A 22,264-nucleotide genomic window follows, 5' to 3' on the forward strand; every position below is an offset into this window, starting at 1 on the left:
AACAGTGGCTTATTTATATTCCTAGCAAAAACAAAGCAACATTACAATTCATTTTATTAATTGTTATGACATGTTATGACTTTAAATTTCATATAGCAAACGAGTAAGAAAACAGTGGCTTATTTATATGCCTAGCAAAAACAAAGCAACATTACAATTCATTTTAAGTTGTGATAAATGTAAGTCCATCATTGACTCTCCTTTTTGCTTTTTTTGGTTTCCACCCTGGTGAGAGAAAAATATCTGGCTCTCTAGTTGCTAAATGCTCTAATATGTTCACCAGCAAGTTGCCAACTAGCTGGCTAGTCTGCGTCCTGTTTGGTGCTGGGCAAGTGTTGTACAGGAGGTTTGTGGAGCGTTTTCGCTGGAAACGATGCCGATGAGAGCAGTGAGAATGAATAAAAACAGTAAAGCTGCGGGCTGTAAAACTAAAACAATGAGGTAAAACACATTAAAATGCTCCATGATTATGCAAAAACCACTTGCTGTCTTTATGATGTATGCAGTGCTTAACTTGAGTCGAGCTTGTAACAGACCTGTACTGATCTAAATGCATGGTGACTGTATAAAGCTATTGTTATTATTTTACTGGTTTCCACCCATTGAATATAGGATTTGTCATTTGAATTCAAATTAGTTTTCTATACGTTGCACATTATTTTGCATAGATTGCTAAATATTTGGAGCCAGATTTCTAAAACTGCATTACTAATCAGCTGTTAAGCAGACGATATGCACTAAAGGAAGTGTAGGTTTTCATCAGGATCAAGATTTTTGGTGAAAGGTTAGCAAAGGTTCTGATGCACTTATAACAGAACTCTCTGTGCAATTGTCAACCTAGTGTCTTATCACAGACTAAAATCAGGTGTGTGGTATTAATATTGAAGGAATAATTGAATACTTTGCTAGCCTTTGACATGGAACCAATCAAAATAGAACTTCATCAGCTTTGTCAATTAGCGGTTTTCAGCGAGACGATGAATCCAACAGGATGTTTTTTGCAGATCATCTCTTAATAGGACAAAGCTGGATCTTGGCCCTGAGTTTTCTGGGGCTCTTTTGAAGGCGGCTGAAGTAATGATTAGAAAGCAAAGTCCACATCTGAGATATATTTTCCAATACCAATGCCATTACTGAAACCAGATGGGCAAGACGTTGGTCTGTTAGATTCTTCCTGGTTTTTAACAAGCCTTTTTATTGACAGAATGGTTTCATGTTTTGTTGTTTACACATGTTGTAGTGACATGATGGATTTCAGGTCATAAAAGTATTTACATTAAAACATTTATCATCAAGTTACTCAGATCTACTGTACTTTCAGGGAAAATACAAGCTGGCTAACAAGGCCACTGCCTCTGTCAGTCCTTTGGATTCTGTGGACATTTGCATGTTACTGTTCATAATTCAAATGAACCAGCATGGGGAAGTCATGCCTGTTTAGCACAGGAAACAAATCCATCAACACAGACCTAAATTTGACAGTTGATTAAAACAGCATTGCTGTTTGGCTAAGAAAATATTATAATTCACTCTCAGCATGAGCTGTTAATGATGTATATCTCAGGATTAGTATTTGCACACCACATACCGAGGCACCAACAGCCTGTAAAACCACAATGAATCAGAAGACACCGAGACAAGAATTTAGCATCATCACAGAGATTGGGGGATATAAAAACATGCCTACGTGAGAGAGTCTCTGGTGTGGAGATCTGGCAATGTGATTCTTTATCTTATCATAAAGCGTGAAAATGTTAGTTTGGCATAGCCAGGAAATGATGCTCTCTGTTTGACATGTTTGTCAAAGTAGAGGCTGGCTGCTTGGGAAGTTCACGCTCCACTTTGTTTTAACTGCATCACACATCATGTAAAAAAGACATAAATGATGGTTAAGAGAAAGATGAGAGGTTGCATGGTCTTGGCAAGAAAGTTTTAAGATGCCTGATGTTTAAAAGCAAACAAAATAGTTAATAGCTCTTATGCACACATAAAATAAACAATAAACTCTCAGCAGATGATTTCAAAGTGTAATTTACCTTCATGCACTGCAAATTAGGAATTTTTAGATGCAGGCTGTATTTTTTTTTTTTATTCTATTGGTTTTATTCATTCATTCATTCATTCATGCCTTCGCGATATGTCCTACACACTTCACTTAATTGATATGAGTGACATCATACTTTGACCAGATGTGATATACAGGCATTCTGCAATGCAGGAAGATGCCAAGATGAATGAAGCAGCTGTAATGGGATGAGCAAAAACTGAAGCCACATTACCCTGACCCAGGTTTGCTATATGTCAGTTAGTTTGTTTTAATCTACAATTAGAGTTTGACACAGGGCCCCTCTTAGTGGCTTAGCAGGGTTACCAACTATTTTAAATGGAAAGGACCGAAAGCCTGCTCGTTAAGTAGATAGATGACACTAAATCGCGTCCCTCACTAATTTGTGTATTTTTGACATCATAATGTAAATATTTACATACACTATGTAAAAAAAATGAAGTCATGCTAAACTTAACTGACTCTGACTAGCTTTATCATTAGCTACTATCATTTTTCAAGCTGCTATCATCTCATCAATATTCACCTAAATCTACCTAATTTCAAAATCTTTTTATGTAGGTTGTTGTATGTGGAACTGAAGTGATATGAATGGAGAGGATCCAGGCACTAGAATAAACTCACGCTTGTAAATTCTTTGCATTTTGAGAAAAAAATGTAACTTAAATAGTCAAGTCAAATCATTTAACTTTAGCTTACGTTACATGAAAAGTCATGGGATCACAAAAATCAGTAGGATACACCCACCAGTTGACCCGTTAATATATATAATAAGTCCCGCAACCCAACCCGTACCTGTAATGTTAATTAGACACATAGGCTACCCAGTCCCTTAATTTAAAACTCATCCAGATTGTATTTACACAGGGTTTACATGACGGCTGGTCAGAGTTAATTTGCGTAATGTATTGTCCCATTCAGATGTGCAAAACACTTGCTCCCACTTCTTGTTAATCTAATGCAGAGTGACACAAAGATAATCACTTTTGCCATAATCATCTGTCCATATAGCTAAACTGACTGCCTGTTGCTATCAGTCAGCTGCATTCTCAGCTCTGGAATGATGATGAGCTGAGGGGTGAGAGGTTGTGTCACAGTGGCTAATTAGGCTTGATAAAATTATGCTGGTTTAGATGTTTAGTTAGTCCTGTAGTTTTTGAGCTGTTTCACCGGGACCAAAGTGGTCAACTGACCAATCAGCCAACATTGCCATGTCTATGAAAATCCATAAAGGAGAACTAAATAATATAAGAGACAAAATGTTTCCATATTTATGTAAAATTTGTATGTACATGTAATAGGCAAAAATGCACCACTCACATTCAAATCTGCAACAAAATAGTGCTAAAACGGACCAGCAAAACAAACCAGAACACAGAGTTGGCAATATTTGCACTATGATAACTTTTGCACATTTAACATGTATGACTACAAGGCGTGTGCCATTACTGATTAATATTGATTATTGCAGTTAGCCTGGATGTAGAGAGACAGCAAAGTTGTAAAAATATCTAGCCAAATGTCAGGTGACGATGCATGACACGAAATCAAGTAATCTGCCACAAGGATCTACTCATTATCTCATGATGCGAATTGGTGGTTAGGATTCTCTTAAGATTTTTCAAGTAACAAAAAGAAATTTAACAATGCAATGAAGAAATGAAAAGGAAATCATCAAAACTGTTGGTAGTGCAGTCTCTAGTCTTATAAAACAATCAGCTAATGGCAACACTCTCATACTTCTGTCAATAAGTTATTCAACAGGAACCCTTTCTGGAGCTGCTCTGTACAGTGTGGCTTTTAAAGCTCAAAATAACTGCAACTGCCAATTCTGTAGTCTAATCAGTTATTTTATGATTTATTGTATGATCAATGTGAGAAAGACTTGAAGGAAAAGTTGGACATTTTTCCTGCCAAGAGTTAGATGAGAAGATCAATTCTAATCTCATTCCTCTACACCAAATTTGAAGCTAGTGCAGGCAGATGGTTAGCTTACATTAGCAAGTATGGAAGTTGGAAGAAACAGCTACCTCGGCTCTGTCCCAAAAAAATTAGTCTACTAGCACATTTAAATCTCATTAATAACACGTTATATTTCATTTGTTTAATATGTACAAAAAACAAAATGTAAAAACAACTATCTGTGTTTTTTTTTAAACTTTGGACAGAGCCATGCTAGCGGTTTCCCCCTGCTTCCAGTCTTATGCTAACATAAGCTAACCATCTGCTGGCTCTAGCTTCATATTTACTGTACAGACATGAGAGTGGTATCAGTCTCTTCATCTAACTTTTGGCAAAAAAGCAAAGTGTATTTCCAAAAATGTCCAACTATTCCTTTCAGCAAAATCCACTGAGCTGTAGGATGAAAGAGTGTAACAAAGTATCTATCCATATGGTGGAAATACATACATATGGTGGATTTCAATAAGGAAGGGCCGTTACTACAATGTCCTTTTCTTAAGCAGGAGAACAAAAAGGAAACCCAACCCTTTAATTATTTGTGATGTCATCACTCACCACATTTGACTAAAACACGATAATGGACATTTCAAAGTATATCTGTAAATATACAAAGATATATAGATATATAAACAGGACAATAGAAAGCAAAGTTTGAGATTTTAATGCTTAATGCAAGTTCATATGTGGGATGAGATGCGACCAGGGACGGGGACTGGGTCGTATTATTTGAAGACGTTCTCGAAGGCGGGACATTTGTGGGTCTTGAGTTTCTTGATGGCCTTTTTGAACTCTTTGCTGGACTTGTCCCACTTGTGGATGCCTGTGAGGAGATACTGCTTATCCACCTTGCGGCCCATGATTAGATACTGGTGTCCCAGGTTGTCCAGCTGCTGGCAGGGGCAGTCTGCCCCATTCTTCAAGTACAAAACCAGCTTCTTCAAGTCCTTCTTCTTCAGGTTCCCCGCTTTCAACATCTTCTTCCTCTTCTGCAGGATCACCTTGCGGTCCATGTTTTCTCGCTTCACCTCCTTGATCTTGGTCTTGAAAGCTGCAAGTGGAGAAAAAAAACAATTGTTTAAAAGTTACTTTTTGTACAAAATGTTTGGTCTAAGCACACTGTTGCCTCTTTAGAACGCTAGTACAGAATGTGTCCCCTTCTGTGTTAGCAAAATAAAACATAATGAAGGGTATCAGTGAAAAGTCAGCACCATCTCTTCAATGACAGGAAAGTATGCTTATATGTTTTCGTAAAAGACTGGGGGGAAACTTGTAGAAGAAAGTTTCACAGTTTTTCTACTGTGTTGTTGTATTAGGTGATTAGCATTAGCCATAACAAAACTAACCCTTTCACCTTTAATGGGGTGGGCGATATGGACGAAATTCTACATGCAGGTAGATGTAATTTTATATCCATATATATTTTGTGATATACAGCTAGACTGGTAAATCATCCAGGCAATGTATCACCTGGTATTAGCTTATTGCAGATATGAAAATCAAAAAACAAATCTAAGGGACCAGTATAAAGATTATGTGTTTATATTTAAAAAAAAAAAAAAAGGCCATTGGCCAGTTTATCATTCTTAGATTTAAAAAAAAAAAGGAATATCTACATCGGCCTCAAAAATCCAATATCAGTCGGGTGATATTGTGATATAATAGATTTTCCAAAAGCTATTGGGAAATTTTTGACATTTAAAATAAACAAAAAGAATGGCTGATCTTGGCAAATCCAAAGTAGTTACCTGGAAAAAATATTTCACCACATCGATGCAAAAATAATATAGAAATCCAATATTATTATAAAGACCACTGATTTGTCCAATATGGCCTAATACACCCAGGGATGATTAAGACAATATAAATGGGATAGCAGACAAATTAATATCACCTCTACATTATAATATTGTTTTTTTTTTTTTTTTTTTTTTTTTTTTTTTTAAATCATACGGCCTATAGACTTCAAAATTAAAAAAATTAAGTACCATCACAAAGCTGATATAGCCAGGTTTATTTTAATGGTAACATACGGGCTACTGTCACTCAACTCAGGCCCTATAAGTAAATGATGGGCCTATGTACACCTTATTCAAATACTGTAAGTTATTGAACAGCTTTTCAAAAAGTCTCATGGGGACATGATCAAATGTAATAAGTAGGTTAGTCTCCCAGAATGATTCTGTGTTAAGCAGAGTCAGTGTCACCAAGTGACACCAGAACACTGAAGAATAAGAACACGTGTGTTTTTATTTTTTGAAAATGTACCACTTTACCCTCATAACAACATAGTCAGAGAGATAGACTATGGTCATAGATTTTTCATACAGGATACTGCACTTTCTTGAAACTTACAGCGCAACATGTGCATTAAATACAGACATATAAGCAATAAGCTAATATTGTCCAATATATTGGCCTGGGAAATATATCTAGCTCTCCGTCACACCTGATGTGGATTCATTTTATCTTTTTAGATCACTAGGATTTTAAAATAATACCATGCAATCTGGTTAGAGAATGCAAGCTGTGTCTTATTTATGGTTTGTATAAGGACTTAAGAAAATTCATGATTTCCCTGATGATTTGAAGTCTTTAAAATGCAGCAAGTTGTTGCAAAACTTGTTCATGCAGTAGAAACCTAGTATAATCCTCCTAATAATGAGGTTTAGGCCAATACTGTTATATAATGCAGTATCTGTTTCAGAAACTGTCTGACACTAAATCCAAAAGCCATGTGTGGCATCAAAGACCAAACTAAATTAAACACAAGCCACGTAGATAAATAAATCTGATCTGTCTGACTAAGGAGAATAACTTGTAAATGTTATATTATAAAAGTATACACAGTGAAAAAAGAAAAAATGAAACATCACATTGAATAAGTATTCAGACCCTTTACTATGATACTTGAAATTTTTTGATCATCTTCAAAATTTTTCTCCACCTTGATTGGGGTCAACCAATGGTCAAATCAATTGACTGGATTGATTTTGCACATGATTTGGAAAGATACACACCTGTCTATATAAGGTCTCACAGCTGACAATGCATAGCAGAGCAAAAACCAAGACATGAGGTCAAAGGACCTGCCTGCAGAGCTCAGAGACAGGATTATGTCGAGGCTCAGATCTGGCGAAGGCTACAAAAGTTTCTGCTGCATTGAAGGTTCCCAAGAAGGTTCCCACAGTGGCCTCCATAATTCTGCATAGGAAGAAGTTTGGAACAACCAGGACTCTTCCTAGATCTGGCTCCCCAGCCAAACTGAGCAACTGGGGGAGAAGGGCCTTGTTAAGACAGATGACAAAGAACCCGATGGTCGCTGGCTTTGCTCCAGAGACCCTGTGTGGAGATGGGAGAAACTTCAAGAAGGACAACCATCACTACAACACTCCACCGTACTGGGCTTTATGGCAGAATGGCCAGATGGAAGCCTCTCTTCAGTGAAAGACACATGCAAGCCACTTGGAGTTTGCAAACAAGCACGTAAAGGACTCCCAGACTGTGAGCAAGAAGATTTTCTGGTCTAATGAAACCAAGACTGGACTGTTTGGCCTCAATTCAAAGAATCATATCTGGGAGAACCAGGCACCGCTCATATATCTAATGAAAGTAACATATCTGTCTGGTCAGTGTTAGCAGTTGCCTAACACATTTTTAATCATAATTAGCAGCGTGTAACACTGCATTGGTGCACACCTTCTTTCTTGGCTTTTACTCCGCTCTGATCTGTGTTACTGATTGACCATAACACTCCTTATCTTTCACTAAACTCTATTTAACCTTCTAATCGCTCGGTTTCCGCCAGTAGCCCCTCTGAAATGAAGCACGAGTCAGACTTTGGTGGTCCAAATCTCCATATGCCTCCACACATTATGTTCTCTCTTTTTCACCTGACATATAGTGATGTGTTTGCAGCACGGACGACCTTGTGACACAGCAGCACGAGAAAAAAAAAACGCAGCATGCTATGTCCAGTCAAAGTGACAGAGCTGGTGTTGGTATAAATCACTGAGTCGTGTCAGAGATAAAGTCTTGTGACCTACAGTGCAGAGAACAGCCTGATTGAGCATGAATCATTTTCACACTCCAGCAAATATCTGGACTGATAAACCAATAACTTCTGTCTAAATTTCTCCACAGTTTTAGACACCAGATGCGTCTTGACTAACTTTTCGCTGAATCCTGGTTGACATAAAAACCTGAACTGGCACTTTAAGAAACTTCCAAACTTTTCATCTCTTCCTTTGCACTCGTATCTCCCATTGCTAATTAAAAAGTGTTAAAAAAGAGCCGCCCTGTTTTTCCCAGTATTAAGAGTGCACATGGTAGGGATTAAGACTTTTATCCTCTGTCTCTAGTCTCTCAAATGGTCTCTGTGAGGAGGCTTAGTGTTCAGTGAAATCAAAATGGGCAGCATTCATAATTAGTGAGTCATAAAAGAGAAGGCCTAGCCCACCCCTGAAAGGACTTCATCTTGATAAATCCTTCATCCTTGATAATCCTTTGACGCTATGAACTTTCTTTGCACCTCGTGTTGTCTGAAGGCTTAATCTCTTAAACAAAATCATACAGTTAGAAGTTAACATCAAATAATTAAACTGTTTAGTTGATAACAATGCATTTTTTTCTCATGGCTGGTGAAACTGTCAATGTCGATGCTTTCCCTCTAATATTTTTCCTCTAAGATTTCAAAAGTATCCAAACATAATTACAATGTGCAATAGAGCAGTGAGGTGTTTAAACAACTATTTTCACTTCAGCATGAAAATCCATCCAGTAGGTGGTCTTCTTTCTGCATCAGTGTCACCAAAACAAAGTTACTGTGCTCAGAGAATAAAGGGATTGGGCTGAACCAACCAAAAACTCAAACACTCTAGCTAGAGCTGTGCAATGTGGCTGAAATCACTCTAAGGATATTAATAAAAAAAATTCTCCAGTATCAATCAGTATCCTAAAATGACAAACGTGTCCAAGATCACACATAAACATACATATAAGTTTTAATCAGACATATAAGTTTTAAGTACACAAGTAGCCAAGTACTATACTTACTTTCAATTTTCAGGCACTTACCTGACTGCTAATAGTTAGCAACATTTAATTCTACATATAAAACACATGATCCACTGATAAAATCTGATTCTACAGATTAAACCAATGCTTCCCAACCTTTTAGGCTTGTGAACCCTCAAAATGACGATATTAGCTACTAATACCATATGTACTTGTGACCCTTCATCATAGGCTTTGGCCTTAGTGTGGTCACGAGTTTTGAGGAATTCCACAAAAAAGTGATTTTCCTTCTCAGGTTCTTCCATATGAAGTAGTTTTACAGGTTTAAGGAGATACCTGGATTGAGTATTTAACTTTAATTTTTAATGCTGTACCTTGTAATTTTGTAGTGTGGTTTTGCTTTATTTACTTAAGGAAACGATCCTTCAACTGGGGTCGCAAGATAAACCTGAGGGGCATATTTCTACTTAACAATCATGAAAAAGGTTTTTTACTTTTTCAGGCATATCTCTAATCTTTGCCTTTTTTGTGATGAATTGTTGGATCATTTTTACCTTTTCCGTCCTCTAAGGTTACAAGTAGGGAAGGAAACCACTTTAATGTAATGAACTGTATGAATTATTTTTATAAATTAGACAAAACTCTTACCATGGGTCAGACAAAAACCTCTCTAACTCACCATTTCACTACAATTTAATCGGAATCATCAATTTGACAACTTACCTCTAATTCTAGCTATAGAAAAGTTAAGAGGACAACATCATTTTATTTTAGACTCTTATTTTGTAGACATAAGTGGACAATTTAGATGCCTATTTTAACTTTTAGAGTAATGAAAACTAGATGTAGGTATTTGTGTAATGTTAATGTAACGTTACATTTTTCTTCCAGTGATCTCTGGAATTGCATCTAAAATCAGCTATTTTGCTGGAAATTCCTCAATCTATTCTGGTCCCTGACACCTGACCTGATTTCCTGTGCCGGTTCAGAGGCTTCCAGCTCCCAGGGTGTCATAAACCCAGCAAGAGGGTGTGTTCCGCTCTCCATTTACAATAATGGAAACACAACTGATCCGAAAAGCTTAAGTGATCAGTTCTGCAGCGTGGGGCTGCCCTGTTGTTTACTGCATCAGCAAAGGGAAGGAGTAATTTCGCACAACAACAAAGTGAGCTGTCCGAGACAGAGGAGGGATTTAATTGAGGGGTTCTGGAGTTTCTTTGGAACAATGAGGTGCCGTAAAACCTTAAGCACTGACATAAATTGTTGTGGGAACAAAGTGTTGAGTGGGATGAGCTGTAAATCTGTTACCAGCTGAGTGCCGCAAATAGCGATATGCGTGTATGCGTGTGTTAGATGAAGAATGATCAGGATTTCAGAGGAAAGGGGAGTGTCAGTCCTCGCTGTGGGACTAAAAGTGCTGCACTGCGAACCTGTTACTTGTTAAAGTAACTCGAATGAATTAGCTTGAAAACACATATCTAACTTACAAGAATCTTCCCTCCTGTGCCTGAGAAACTCCACATCCGGCCACCTCAAGTCAAAAGCCGTCTGCTTTTATCAGGATCAGCCCACATAAAAAAGTCAAATGCGCTTGTGCAATTGATGGGAGGGAATTATGCATGGTGTCGAATGACCGCAACATTATTACCAAGAAACACATTTAACTTCTACCTTAACTGAGAACAGACCATTCACAACTTCCAGTAAGTGAGGTTTTCAGTGGACAAAAATGCTAATTCACTGCCAGGATGGAGATATTTTACACATGATTGGTCCGCACAGATTAATAAAGACTTCAGTGCAAGTCACTGAATCATTCCTCAAGCCTCTTCATGGTTTTCTACCTCTGTTCTCCACGGAGAAGAGTAAGTAATCTATCTATCATATTTATTTTTGTGGTCTTCTTCAAAGAAAACAGACAGGCTTGTCTGCAGTTTGAATTCTAAACACAGGCTCCTAAAACATGCTGCTACCCACCACGTCGTCCACTTTCAGTCAAGTCATAACTAGCAGAGTGCAGAATGCAAGGATGATGGCCTTATCTTTCGTTGGTGGGATAAAACACATCATGATTAAAGCTTGGGATTTTTCCATCTGCTTATTTTCTTCTTCTCCAAGACAAGACTTTAACTTGCGACCGACTTCAGCTGCTGCCAGATATATTTATAGTTGCACTTTTCTCCTCAGACCAAAGCTGAATTCCATCGGCTGGAAAAAGCAACAAACAAATCTTTAACCTCGTTGGTGATACATCCAGTGATGCTATCTCTTGTCGGGCTGTCAGGCATTAGTTGTTTACCCACTCTAATCAGCCCATACTGAAATCACAGCTACATTTGTTGCATTCCAGAGGAGGTCGGTCCCTTGTGGGTTCAAACCTGCGACATAAGCAGCACAGTGTCTCATCCTCAGCCTGATACTAAATCGGTCTGTGTATCCTCACACGTCAGCTGGTTAGGGGACTTATGACAAGCAAGGAAAACAACATCTGTCTTCATCTGAGATGAAACAAGCCAATAATGTGCCACTCTCCTCTTGGCAAACGAGGATGCAGAATGAAAAAGTCCCATCACCACAGCATAAACAACAAGGCAATGCATTAAACAAATGTAACTTTAAACCTTTCCTGAAAATATGAAGAGAGTCTGTTTCCAATGTACATTCAGTCTATATTTGTTCGGAATGGCACCTGGAATTCAAGCTGCCACAAGTTTTAGTCCAGCCTGTGAATAAAACATGAAAGCCTAAAATCTTGCATCTTGTTTGCATCATGCAGATATTATTCCTGGAAGTCCTCATAACTGCAATTCAGTTGATGTTTGTGTTTTTAATTGAACTCAAGGCTTTCTGTGTCCTTTTTTAGTCCGACTGGCTGACGCAAACTCCCAAATTTCCACAACTATATCAAGTGCCTCCAATAGCAAAAGATGTGCCTTCTTTTCTGGTTTGCTAATGGTGCTTTCAGTCTGGTTACCTGTCTAGTCGGTGTGAAGACGCTCTAATGAAACGAATGTGTGGAAACAGCTGCAGCTTGCATTGTCTTATCTTCACAAAAGGTGATCCATCTCTCGAATTTCCAAATATTCCCGTTTTCTCTGATTCTCAATCTTCCCTCTCCACCACTGGAAACCTTAGAACATGACTCTAGAGGACATTTTTCCATCTATGGTGTTTAATTCAAAACGCTTCTGCACATCACTTTTCAGATAGTTTGGTGTCATGATTATTCACTGAGCACAGCTCACTAGTTTTCTCCACTTTGCAAAAATGACAACAATAGCCTAGCTTAGGGCCAGAGGGTTAGATGGACAGGGAATTTTAGGAATGCCCCCCTATGACTGCAAGGCACAGCCTGTCGCGTTTATACACTATGAATTTTGAAGTATTCTCACTTTCGAGTGGTGATTTAAATGTCTAATAAGAAGTGAAAGCCCTACTAGATGTTAATCTTTGTCCTGTATTAGGCATTTCCTCCATTGATTATGTGTTTGTGCAGAGGTAAAACCACACTGTGAACATAATGAGGAAGGAAAGACTTCAGGGCTTCAACTTTTAGCAAGATAATCCTTTTTCGTTTCCTTATTTCTGTGTATGTGTACATCAGAGTGCGTCAACCACTGATCATATTGACCAACACAGGTTAAGGGTCAACCAAAGTGAAGGTTTTTTTTATACATATATACACACACTATTCAATCAGAAAATTCTTCAGTTATATATTTGAGATAGATGTTTTTGAAGAAAACCAAATACACGGTTTATCATTAAGTTCTTCATTTAGGAAGACATTTCATTTGAATGTTCCCCCATGTGCAGAAGTTAGTCTGCCTCAACAGTCCATCCAGACGGCAGAACAGACATCCCACTTTACTACAGCAAGGATCTGCCACATAAAGACTTTAATGACCCCAATTCATTAGTCACAGAACATTGTCCTTTACCAAACCAGACAGGCCTGGCACATCTGACCAACAGATAAGACTTCACATGTAGCATTTACATAGAAACAGAAAGCGTAATTGATCTTACCACAAAAATTGCCAAAAATGGTTAAGTCATGTCAGATACAGGAGAAAAAAAAAAAAAAAAAAACATGCTTTACATACTTTAAGAATTCATGAACTGTTTTAAAGCTTGAAGATGGAAGATACAGTTAATGCAATCTCATGCTGCTCTTCTGATTTTTTGGAGCACTGTCATGCATGTCAAAGTGTATCGGAGTGGGGTGTGCACAGTATTTTGCAAGGTGTGTGTGTGATGGAGTGGTGAGTGTTTGGAGGACACTTACCAAACTCACTGGCACACATGTGCTCCAGTATGGCGTCTGTTTGCATTTCATTGTCACATGGGGGGCAGATGGGAGAGTAACCTGGGGGGAAAAGAAAAAAAAAAAGGGACACAGTTCAGATATCAGCGTAAAAGAGGCAAAAATACAAGTTGCAGTGATGCCAGCAGTAAATCATCGACATGGTTTTACATTAAAATTATTCAAATCGTCATCCATTTCAGATGTGGGCAAAAAAAAAAACAAAGAAAAAATCAAGAGGGAAACTAAACAGTAATTTCTCATTTGAAATGAAGGGGAGTCAAACTAAATTCTTAAGAAAAAAAAAAGATCACATCCCTGCTCTTAAATTCCAATTTGAAACAATTTATCCTGCAAATGTCTATACACACCTAACCTCTCTACATGCAGAGATACTGTCTAGTGTCTGGTGTCAGTCGGCTGCTCTAATGACCTGACCTCGGTGAGGAATGTCTTCAGCTTTTATAACCAGCTGAAACTAAGAGCTGCAGTAAACACGGTTCCTCACTGTTCCTTACATTTAGACACTTTTCAAGATGGATCTTTCCATAATGCTCAATAGTGGTGTATACATCCTTAAATTCAAAAAAAAAGGGAGGAAAAGCTTTAAGGAATGCTCTGACATTCCAAGAAAAAGGTAATAATATCCAGCTCAAAGACAAAAGCCCGACTGAAGACAAAGAGCCAAAATGTGTTTTTGCCAAAAAAGTAATTCAGTCTAGAGGCATATCTGCGAATATTTTACCAACACAATTTTTCAATTTTTTTCTAATACCACAAATGATCTCTTCATGCCAAACAGCTTAGCTTACTTTCCAAACAAACTTGGACGTGCAATGCGATCGCAGTGTCCGACAGCATTTAATTAAACCCGACTGCATTTCATGTCGCAGCGTGGATTTGATCAATTGAGCAGAGGGGCAAGAAAAGGGAAAACAAATAGTTTTCTCTCCATTGCCAGTTGTCCATTACATGTGTTTAACGAAAGCTTGTGAAAGTAACACCCAGGTGTAAAGAGCTTGTGAAAACAGACACTGTTTACAGAGTCATGGAGTCCCTTTGCCTATTTGAGCCTGGTTCTCCTTTAAATCAATTATCACCAGCCTGTATTCAGCAGTGGAGTGTAAGCACTGTTAGCTGACCTCTACTAATGGTAATTAAGGAGAATGGCTCAGAAGATTAGGCTGCTGTTGTTTGTCTTTATTTAACCTTAAGATCTGATTTCACCATGTTCCAGGAGAATATTTGTGGCGGAAAAACAAAATTCCGTGACACTCCTAGTCATTCTACTCCAACAGGCCTGACTCTGTCCTGCGGGAGAACGCCAGCTTTATTTATCACTAGCGCTGACAACGAATGATAACAGGTGACGTCTGGAGACCGTGCAGCTCTGTGTGGTCCCCATAACCCTGAGAAGGGGACTCTTTTTCAGAAAAATGGGCCTCAGTCCATACCACCATGTCAGTCAATAACACCCACCCCCTCTACACACACACACACACACACACACACACACACACACACACAGTATACATCCCCTCTACAGATACAGTGAGCACTGTGTAATTGCTGGAAGATCCACAGTCCCCCCATTTATGGCCAAAATGTTCAGCGAAAATGTTTTCAAGTGGTGTATTTACAGTTTAAGATTGATATATAAGTAAGTTGATGATTTGATGATGGAAATTCCCTTCTATCTTATGGTTAAAGTGAATGAGGTGATTGTACTTTCCCCTACCCGGTGTCCACCTCACCTAGGCGACCGACAGGGACACCGGCATAGCAACCAAACCTTCAAACCAAAACTATTCTGGATCAGCCTGAACTTTATCTTTTCCAGACTTGTTATTTTTGCGCATTTTTCAGGGTTTCTCTGGTATTTGTCAGCTTGGCTCATCAGGTTGGCGCTGGAAGAGCATTTTTCTGGACTATGTTACAACACCCCCCTTCGCTGATGCTGCATGAGGTGTCTGACTCTGCTCCATACCAACCCACACACAGTCCCAACTGGTTTGGGGAATCTGCGGCCAAGGAGTCATTAGTAATAGATGATAACTGGGGGGGGGCATGGCTCTCACCTCCAGAGTGTTTTAGTACACAATATTTGGACAGTGTGTTTTTCAAATTATGTCTTGATCTTTCATCACTTCCAATGCATTTCTCAGTGACAACTTTGTAGAAAATGGCAATTATTTGAATTAATAGACTATTCACTTTACACTGCTGGACTTCCTCCCAGCATTGTCCTCCAGCTCAACAAACACCTTGAAATAAATGACCTCCATCTGTTAGAGCTTTTATAATATTACAATCACTCCAAGTCAATAGCAAGCAACTCCACATTCCTATCAAAGCCAGAATTAATACAGTAGATCATAGCCTGAAAAGAAAATGTACCTGCATAAGACTCTATTTAAGGAGCACGAGAGGAGGCGGGGTGGGTTGACAATGTTAAAATGGGTTCAAATCCAGGTTTTCACGGCTGATGTTCAACCCAAAAGGTTGTATTTGGCTTGTTTGTGTTGGGATTTGCATCTGCAAACACACCTTCCCCCCTGAAATAACATTCTCAAGCCCATTTAACTGCACGGGGGTTTTACACAGTGGCAAAAGTGGCGGCTGCTTCTCAGCCAGGTAGTTCCTCAGAGTTAGGCTAATGTTTAGAGTTAATGGGTTGGTTATATTAAGAACTCCTGAATTGCTAGCAATGTTAGCAAATGACAGAAAATTAAAGCCGCCACCAATTTTGATACCCAGTTAATCACACAAGTCATTTATGAAGCAAAAACGCCAAATATGGGCTTCTCTAATGTGATGATTTAGTGCTTTTTTCTGCTTTATTTCAGAATTAATTGATTTTTTTTTTTTTTTTTTTTTGAGTTTTGGACAGTTGGTTGGTCAAAACAAGACATCTGAAGACATCACCATGGGGTCTGGCTGGGCTGTAGGAACCACTGAGAACACTGTCCTGTGTATTTTTTCTGTGAATTATAGTTTTTGCAACCTGCGGGGACTTTATGTTCCAAAATTAAAGCTGCACTTGCTGGTTAATTTATAGCATATGGTGTTTTTAGACAAAAATTTAATTGGGCTGCTTTTAGACCACATTTAATTCCTGGCAAAATACAGAAAGCATGTTGCAAAATACAAATTTTCAGGAAATAGAACTGAACCTTTCACTAAATAAAGTAAGGCAATTCTAAAGTTTGCTTTTGATCTGCTATTTCAGAAAGGTCTGATTATGACCTCGCGCTCTGGGAACGTGTAGTTTTTTTTCACTGTTTTCTGGCATTTTATAGATGAAATTAGTTGGTGGGGAAAATGATAAGATATTCAGCCGACTAATGCGCAATGAAAAAATGTACACACGTCCGCCTTAATCAGACCGAGAAGCAGGTTTTCTGACCAAAGACAAAACACGTTGTTTGCCCTCTGAGGGCAGTCTCAGAGAGGATCTCCCCCTTCCATCAGCTACCATCAAGGTGCTGCTGAGTCAAACCACAGACGTCCCTGGGGAACTGCTCACTAACCCCCAAAAGCACTAGCTTCATTGGGCACCCGCACGCAGACCCACATTAAAGGTATGCTGAAACCGCGTGCACGCTCAGTGGGCTTCTCTTGGTAAAAACGCAGAGAAACCTAGTAATAAATACTTCAAATGGTGAAAGGGACCTGTAAGGCGCCATGACTTACCTGTCGGTTTGGTGGCCTCGGTCGCATTGGGCTGCGTCATGGCAATGCACACATCGTCCTGGGGAAACTTGTCACAGGTGAGCATCTCCGGCCAGGGGAACCCGAACGCCTCCATGATTGGGGTGCAGCCGTCCCGCACGGCCTCGCACAGCCAGCGGCACGGGTAGATGGGCCGCTCCAGACACACGGGCGCAAAGAGCGAGCAGAGGAAGACCTGCGTGCCCGGGTGGCAGTTCTTGTGCACCAGGGGCACCCAGCTGCTGGCCTGCTGCTTCACCTCGGCCATGGTCTCGTGCTCCAGCAGGTTGGGCAGCAGCATCTGGTTGTAGCCCACGTTGTGACAGAGCCGCAGGTCGTCCGGGATGTCCACGCACTGCGGAGGCTTGCCGTAGCTGCGCCCGCCGTTGTACAAGTCCGTCTTCCAGCTCAGGTACTCGTACTCTGACGCCCTGCACACTGACATGAGTGCCACTGTCACAGCCAACAGGATCATCCTCCACAGCGATTCAGACGCAGACCTCTTTGTTAATCTTTGCAAAAATAAAACGCTTGCAACTCAGTGTGGGTCAGACGGGCGAACCCAGAGACTCACTTCAAGAGGAAATTCTGAATACTGTCAAACAAATGTAGAAAAAACAAAAGCTGAGCTCTGCCGATCGAGGTGCGTAAAACGTGTGGAGTTTCTGGTCTGGTTAAAGTCCACGGGCACTCTCCTCTGGCTGCGGCCCCGTCGCGCTACTCTGGTGCATCTAGCTCCTGCGAGAGTTCGGGGAGGTACAGCGCTCTGCCTGTGCGGAGCTGGGAAACGAGGAGATTGTAAAGCGCGCTCCGGCCAATCGGAGTGCGCCTGAGCCTTTTGGCACTCTGCTGTCAGTCAAAGCGCTTAATTACCCAGTGTGTAAAAACTCTCCAAGAGTCTCCCTACTACTTCTTTTACTCCTCTGCTTGTACTTCCTTTGACAAAACAAAATCCCCAACAAGGACACGTACATAAATGTGCCCGGGATTCTGGTTGATATGTGAGTTCTTACGCAAATTTTCTCGAATGAAAAGTTAATACTTTATTATTGTTAAATATAAAATATGTTTCATTTCTGGGGCTTGCTTCCATTCAATACCCTGAAGTGTGGTACAGGGAACAACTTGTGTCTCACGAGGATGTTGAAGTTCCCCCTGTAATGTGAGGAAATCCTCATTTCATTCATATTTCCTCGAAATATCCCTGCAAAGGAGTGTGTACAGCCCCACTTTGTGCCTCTCGTGTACTACTGTGTTACTTTTAAACTGGAGTCACAGAACTAAACATACATCTCTCTTAAAAAATAAATACCCAGCAATGGTTTAAAAGCCCAGATGGTTGTTTATAAGAAGTTACTGCTGTTATGAAGCTATTTCCAGAAACCTCAAAGACTCTTCCTAACCATCTGGATGAAAAAAAAAAAAAAAAAAAAAAAAAAATCGGTCTTCTGCACCATAAAAAGGATTTTTGATCCGTTTCTCAAGTTTTTCTCTCTAGACAGGTTTCTCAGGATTCACATAGCTGATCTCCTTGCTCTTTTTTGTACGGCATACACATTATTTAATATGTAAATGAAATACAATCTAAATTAGCTTCCATGTAGACAAATATGAGTGACAGTCGATTTTTTGAAGTTTGGTTCACGTTGGTCTGGCTGCACGGACTGGGCAAGGAGATATGCAGTTACGGGTACCATTTCTGTTTGGGTGAGCAAAAAGAGGAGAAATGAGAAATGACTCTCTTGGATTTTGGAACAATGACATGATATTTATTTTATGGAAAATCTGATTCTCAGCTCTGTGGGTCAAATAATGTCAATAGATGAGATGCACCAACTGGGTGTAGGGCTTATTTTCATTCCAGTGGTTCCAGAAATGTATCACAGTGAGTCCTTGAGGATTGTGAAAGGAGCCTCCCAAATAAAATCAGGAAATAGTATTTTCAATAATATTAAATTAACTACAACAAACCTTAAGAAGAGAACATCTAACCTTTTTAATGAAGTTCTGAAGTGCTGAGCCAAGTCATATCTGACAATAAACAGTTGTCTCAAGAGGAGTTCTTGGGTACATTATCTTATCACACGTGGGCTGGTGATCTGATACAGCTTGATTTGTGTTTGCTGAACATGCAAACACTGGGGAAGTGTTTCTTTATCCAACCTAATTACAAACTACAGGCTGAAGTCAATTTGCTGAGCCGCAAGTGTCCATCTCCTCCCAGCTTTGCCTCGTTCCGTGATAAGACTGAAGGTGTGAAATGCCTCCATTTAAATGTAGGCCAATTTGCATTCCATTGTGCTGTTAGCAGCTCTTGCAGAGCAAGAGAAAAAAAAAACAACAAAGCACTTAATTTGATTTTTAAGTGCGGACGCAGCAAACACAGACCTTTCAGAGTAATGGCTTTGTTGAACTTATTTATCAAATCAATGTGTTTTACAGCTGTCTCCACCGCAGAGGACACTGTTCACCTAGACATTTTCTTCTTTTCTCACTTCTTGAACTGAGGCCCTGAGAACACATTCTCCAACTCAATGCGGAATGTTAAATGCATTATGCAGGATGGATGGATGGTGACAGATGGCACCATTATCATTGCCGGGTGCAAAAGTTGAAATGAAAAATAAAAGTGTCAAAAAAAAAATGCTGTAAATCAATTTTGAGCTATAATCAAATCAGTATCAGGGTGATCTGAAATGTGTAAGATACAACCTTAGCTAGCGCGTCAATTAAATTATGAATTAACTAAGCCCTCTGCTTAGCAATCTGCATGCCAAAGTGGTAATGTGTGTTGAAAAGAACTTTAAGAGATTCTCCGAAGTACTTTAAAGACAACACCTCTGCTCACACGTCGAATCAACGGTGATGGCTTAATAAGGGTGGCTGTGTTAGTGGCGATGCTACACTGACTGCTTTATGGGCTGATGGGATCCATCAATAGTTTTTGCATAGATGGTTGCTAAAGCAAACTTAAAATTCAGGAGACAGGAGGGGCCCCCCCACCCTACCCTCCCTCCCCTCAGACTAGCCCTGGCTTTCCTCAAATGCATGAGGTAGCCTCCTGTCATGAGTGATAGGCCCTGTATAAAACCACCAGCGGGACAGCAACAAGCCAAAACCTCAGTGATACAAAGAAATGCACTGAGGGGAGAGGTTTGCATTAACTTTCCATATGAGTGCACAGCAGAGAAATTGAGAAAAAAAAGTTCTGAAAACAAAAGCAGATACGAACACAAAGCTGTGGATGTCACTGTTACCACTACCAAACTCACTTTCCAAAGTTTGTGCTTCCACAGCATGTGACTAACAATAGAGAGACTAAATATTTGGACTTTCAGGCCTCTGGGAGGATGGAGTTTCCCAAAGACAGGCTATCCATCTATATTCAGCATTGTTTAAAGTCACAGTCTTGCGTACATGTGCATGTATTGCCATCAAAGGGCATTTTGGCCCTGGCAGAATGAACATGTGTGTCATTAAGCCCGTCGCCAGTAAGCGCTGGCTAAACACTGGATCTCCTCCACAGCCCGACGTCAGCTGTAGACTGACAAAGTGTATGTGCACAAAGGATGCTATTATATTATAGCCTACTGTAAGTTAAAAGCACACCTGCTTTCTGGCAGGTAACACCAGGAGAGCACAGAGAGCTACACATAGCTCACAAAGCTTTTTATTCAGTTGGGTTTTATTCTTGTACTCGGTGGCATCTATTAAGTGACAGAGTGTCGACTGGTTTAATTCCGTTTTCTCTAAAGTCTCTCGAGACACGCCTTATGATGAAAGGATGTGTACTTGACTTGACTTGACTTTCCATAAGCAGAGTCTGGCTCCTGAATAGAAGTGTATGATTCTTAGCATTTAAAGTGTTGTGTCATTACATCAATCCACTTAACTTTCCGTTGACTTGTGACTTACCTCATTTTCAGAGTTTTCCTAATGAAAACTTCCTGTCGCTATTACTTCTAGATTATTGACCTTTGGCCTGATTCTGATTATTATGTGAATCTAGAATATGTACAGAATTAATGTTTGGTGTCAAGGCTCTGATGTTTCACTGTCAAAAATGATACATCAGGGTGACCATGGCAGGGAGTGGGCAGTGACGATAATTAACTCCCCCATGTGGACAACTGGGACTCAGAGTCTGGATGCTGGGGTGGAGGTGGAGCTCTTGACATGCTACTGTACATGAACAGCAGCAGTAGTGGCAGCACTGGCAGAAAGGAGAGCATAGCTTTTAGGTTAACAGTGTGACAGCAGGCGTGCAGCACGAGGGCAAGCAGAGCACTGATGGCTTGTGCACGTACATGTCTTAGGACAGGGGAGCCATTGTCCAGTGACAGCAATGTGTTTGCAGTTTGTCTTCAAAATAATTTAACTTAGAGTCTGACTAAAACACAAATTATACTCCATCCATGTGGCTGTGTGTCCACATGATGTAAATTCCGTCATCTAAATATGATGAATTTCTGGGTCTTCAGCCCCAGCCAACGTAGACTCAAGTGACATCACTTAAGGCAATTTACCAGACTTCACACAGCTCCCAGAGGAGCCACAAAAGACTTTATATAACTTGTATATAAAGTAATACTCCCCAACACCTAGAAACAATGATCTGAAATCAGCTGAGTTCGCAGTGGATCCAAAAGAAGTTTCTGGGGTAATCTGATTACTGACTCACTGCAAGTAAACATGGATTTTACAATTACCAGGTTACTATAAAGCATGTAGACTCATCTCAATGTCCAGTTTCCTGTGTAACTTGATTTCTCCCTGTATCCTGAGATGCCTTGAGAAATTAAAAAAAAAAACTTGAAAAAAATTCAGCAGCAGAGGTATCTGAGTTAGAATATTCATTTTAAAAAACACATCATAAGGCTAACAAAGATGTAAATACATGCCACATGACTGACCTACATGACCTTTTTTTTTTAAAAATTTGCTACACAGTGGCGTAACCAAGGAAGCCAGACTGATATGTGGGTGGTCAACAAGCTATTTGGCTAAAAAATGCTGGTGATGGCTAAACATGGTCTTTGGTTGTCAACAGGCAATTAGATATGCACGTCTGTTGTGCTTTTTCTTGTTCTCTTGATTTAGTTTCATGAGTAATAGCACCAGATGGTAAGTGCAAAGAAGTTGAGAAGCTATTGCAGCTATTTAAAACCTACCAGGTTTCTTCAACTCGTATCTGGAGGACAGCCGGA

General features: G+C 39.8%; 1 protein-coding gene across 2 annotated transcripts in view; it reads right to left on the bottom strand.

Moving 5' to 3' along the window:
- Positions 1 to 3,313: 3,313 nt before the first annotated feature.
- sfrp1a (secreted frizzled-related protein 1a) overlaps positions 3,314 to 22,264 on the bottom strand; it is a 40,668-nt gene continuing 21,717 nt past the window's right edge. For both annotated transcript variants that reach the window (XM_040154376.1, XM_040154375.1), the window contains 3 exons: positions 17,040 to 17,569; positions 13,329 to 13,409; positions 3,314 to 5,075 (listed from right to left, as the gene is read on the bottom strand). In XM_040154376.1, coding sequence (XP_040010310.1) covers positions 4,750 to 5,075; positions 13,329 to 13,409; positions 17,040 to 17,532 — 900 coding nt within the window. In that variant the 5' untranslated portion in view covers positions 17,533 to 17,569 and the 3' untranslated portion in view covers positions 3,314 to 4,749. The remainder of the gene's footprint in view (positions 5,076 to 13,328; positions 13,410 to 17,039; positions 17,570 to 22,264) is intronic.

The sequence above is a fragment of the Xiphias gladius genome, chromosome 19 (assembly GCF_016859285.1).
Source record: "Xiphias gladius isolate SHS-SW01 ecotype Sanya breed wild chromosome 19, ASM1685928v1, whole genome shotgun sequence".
NCBI lineage: Eukaryota > Metazoa > Chordata > Actinopteri > Istiophoriformes > Xiphiidae > Xiphias > Xiphias gladius.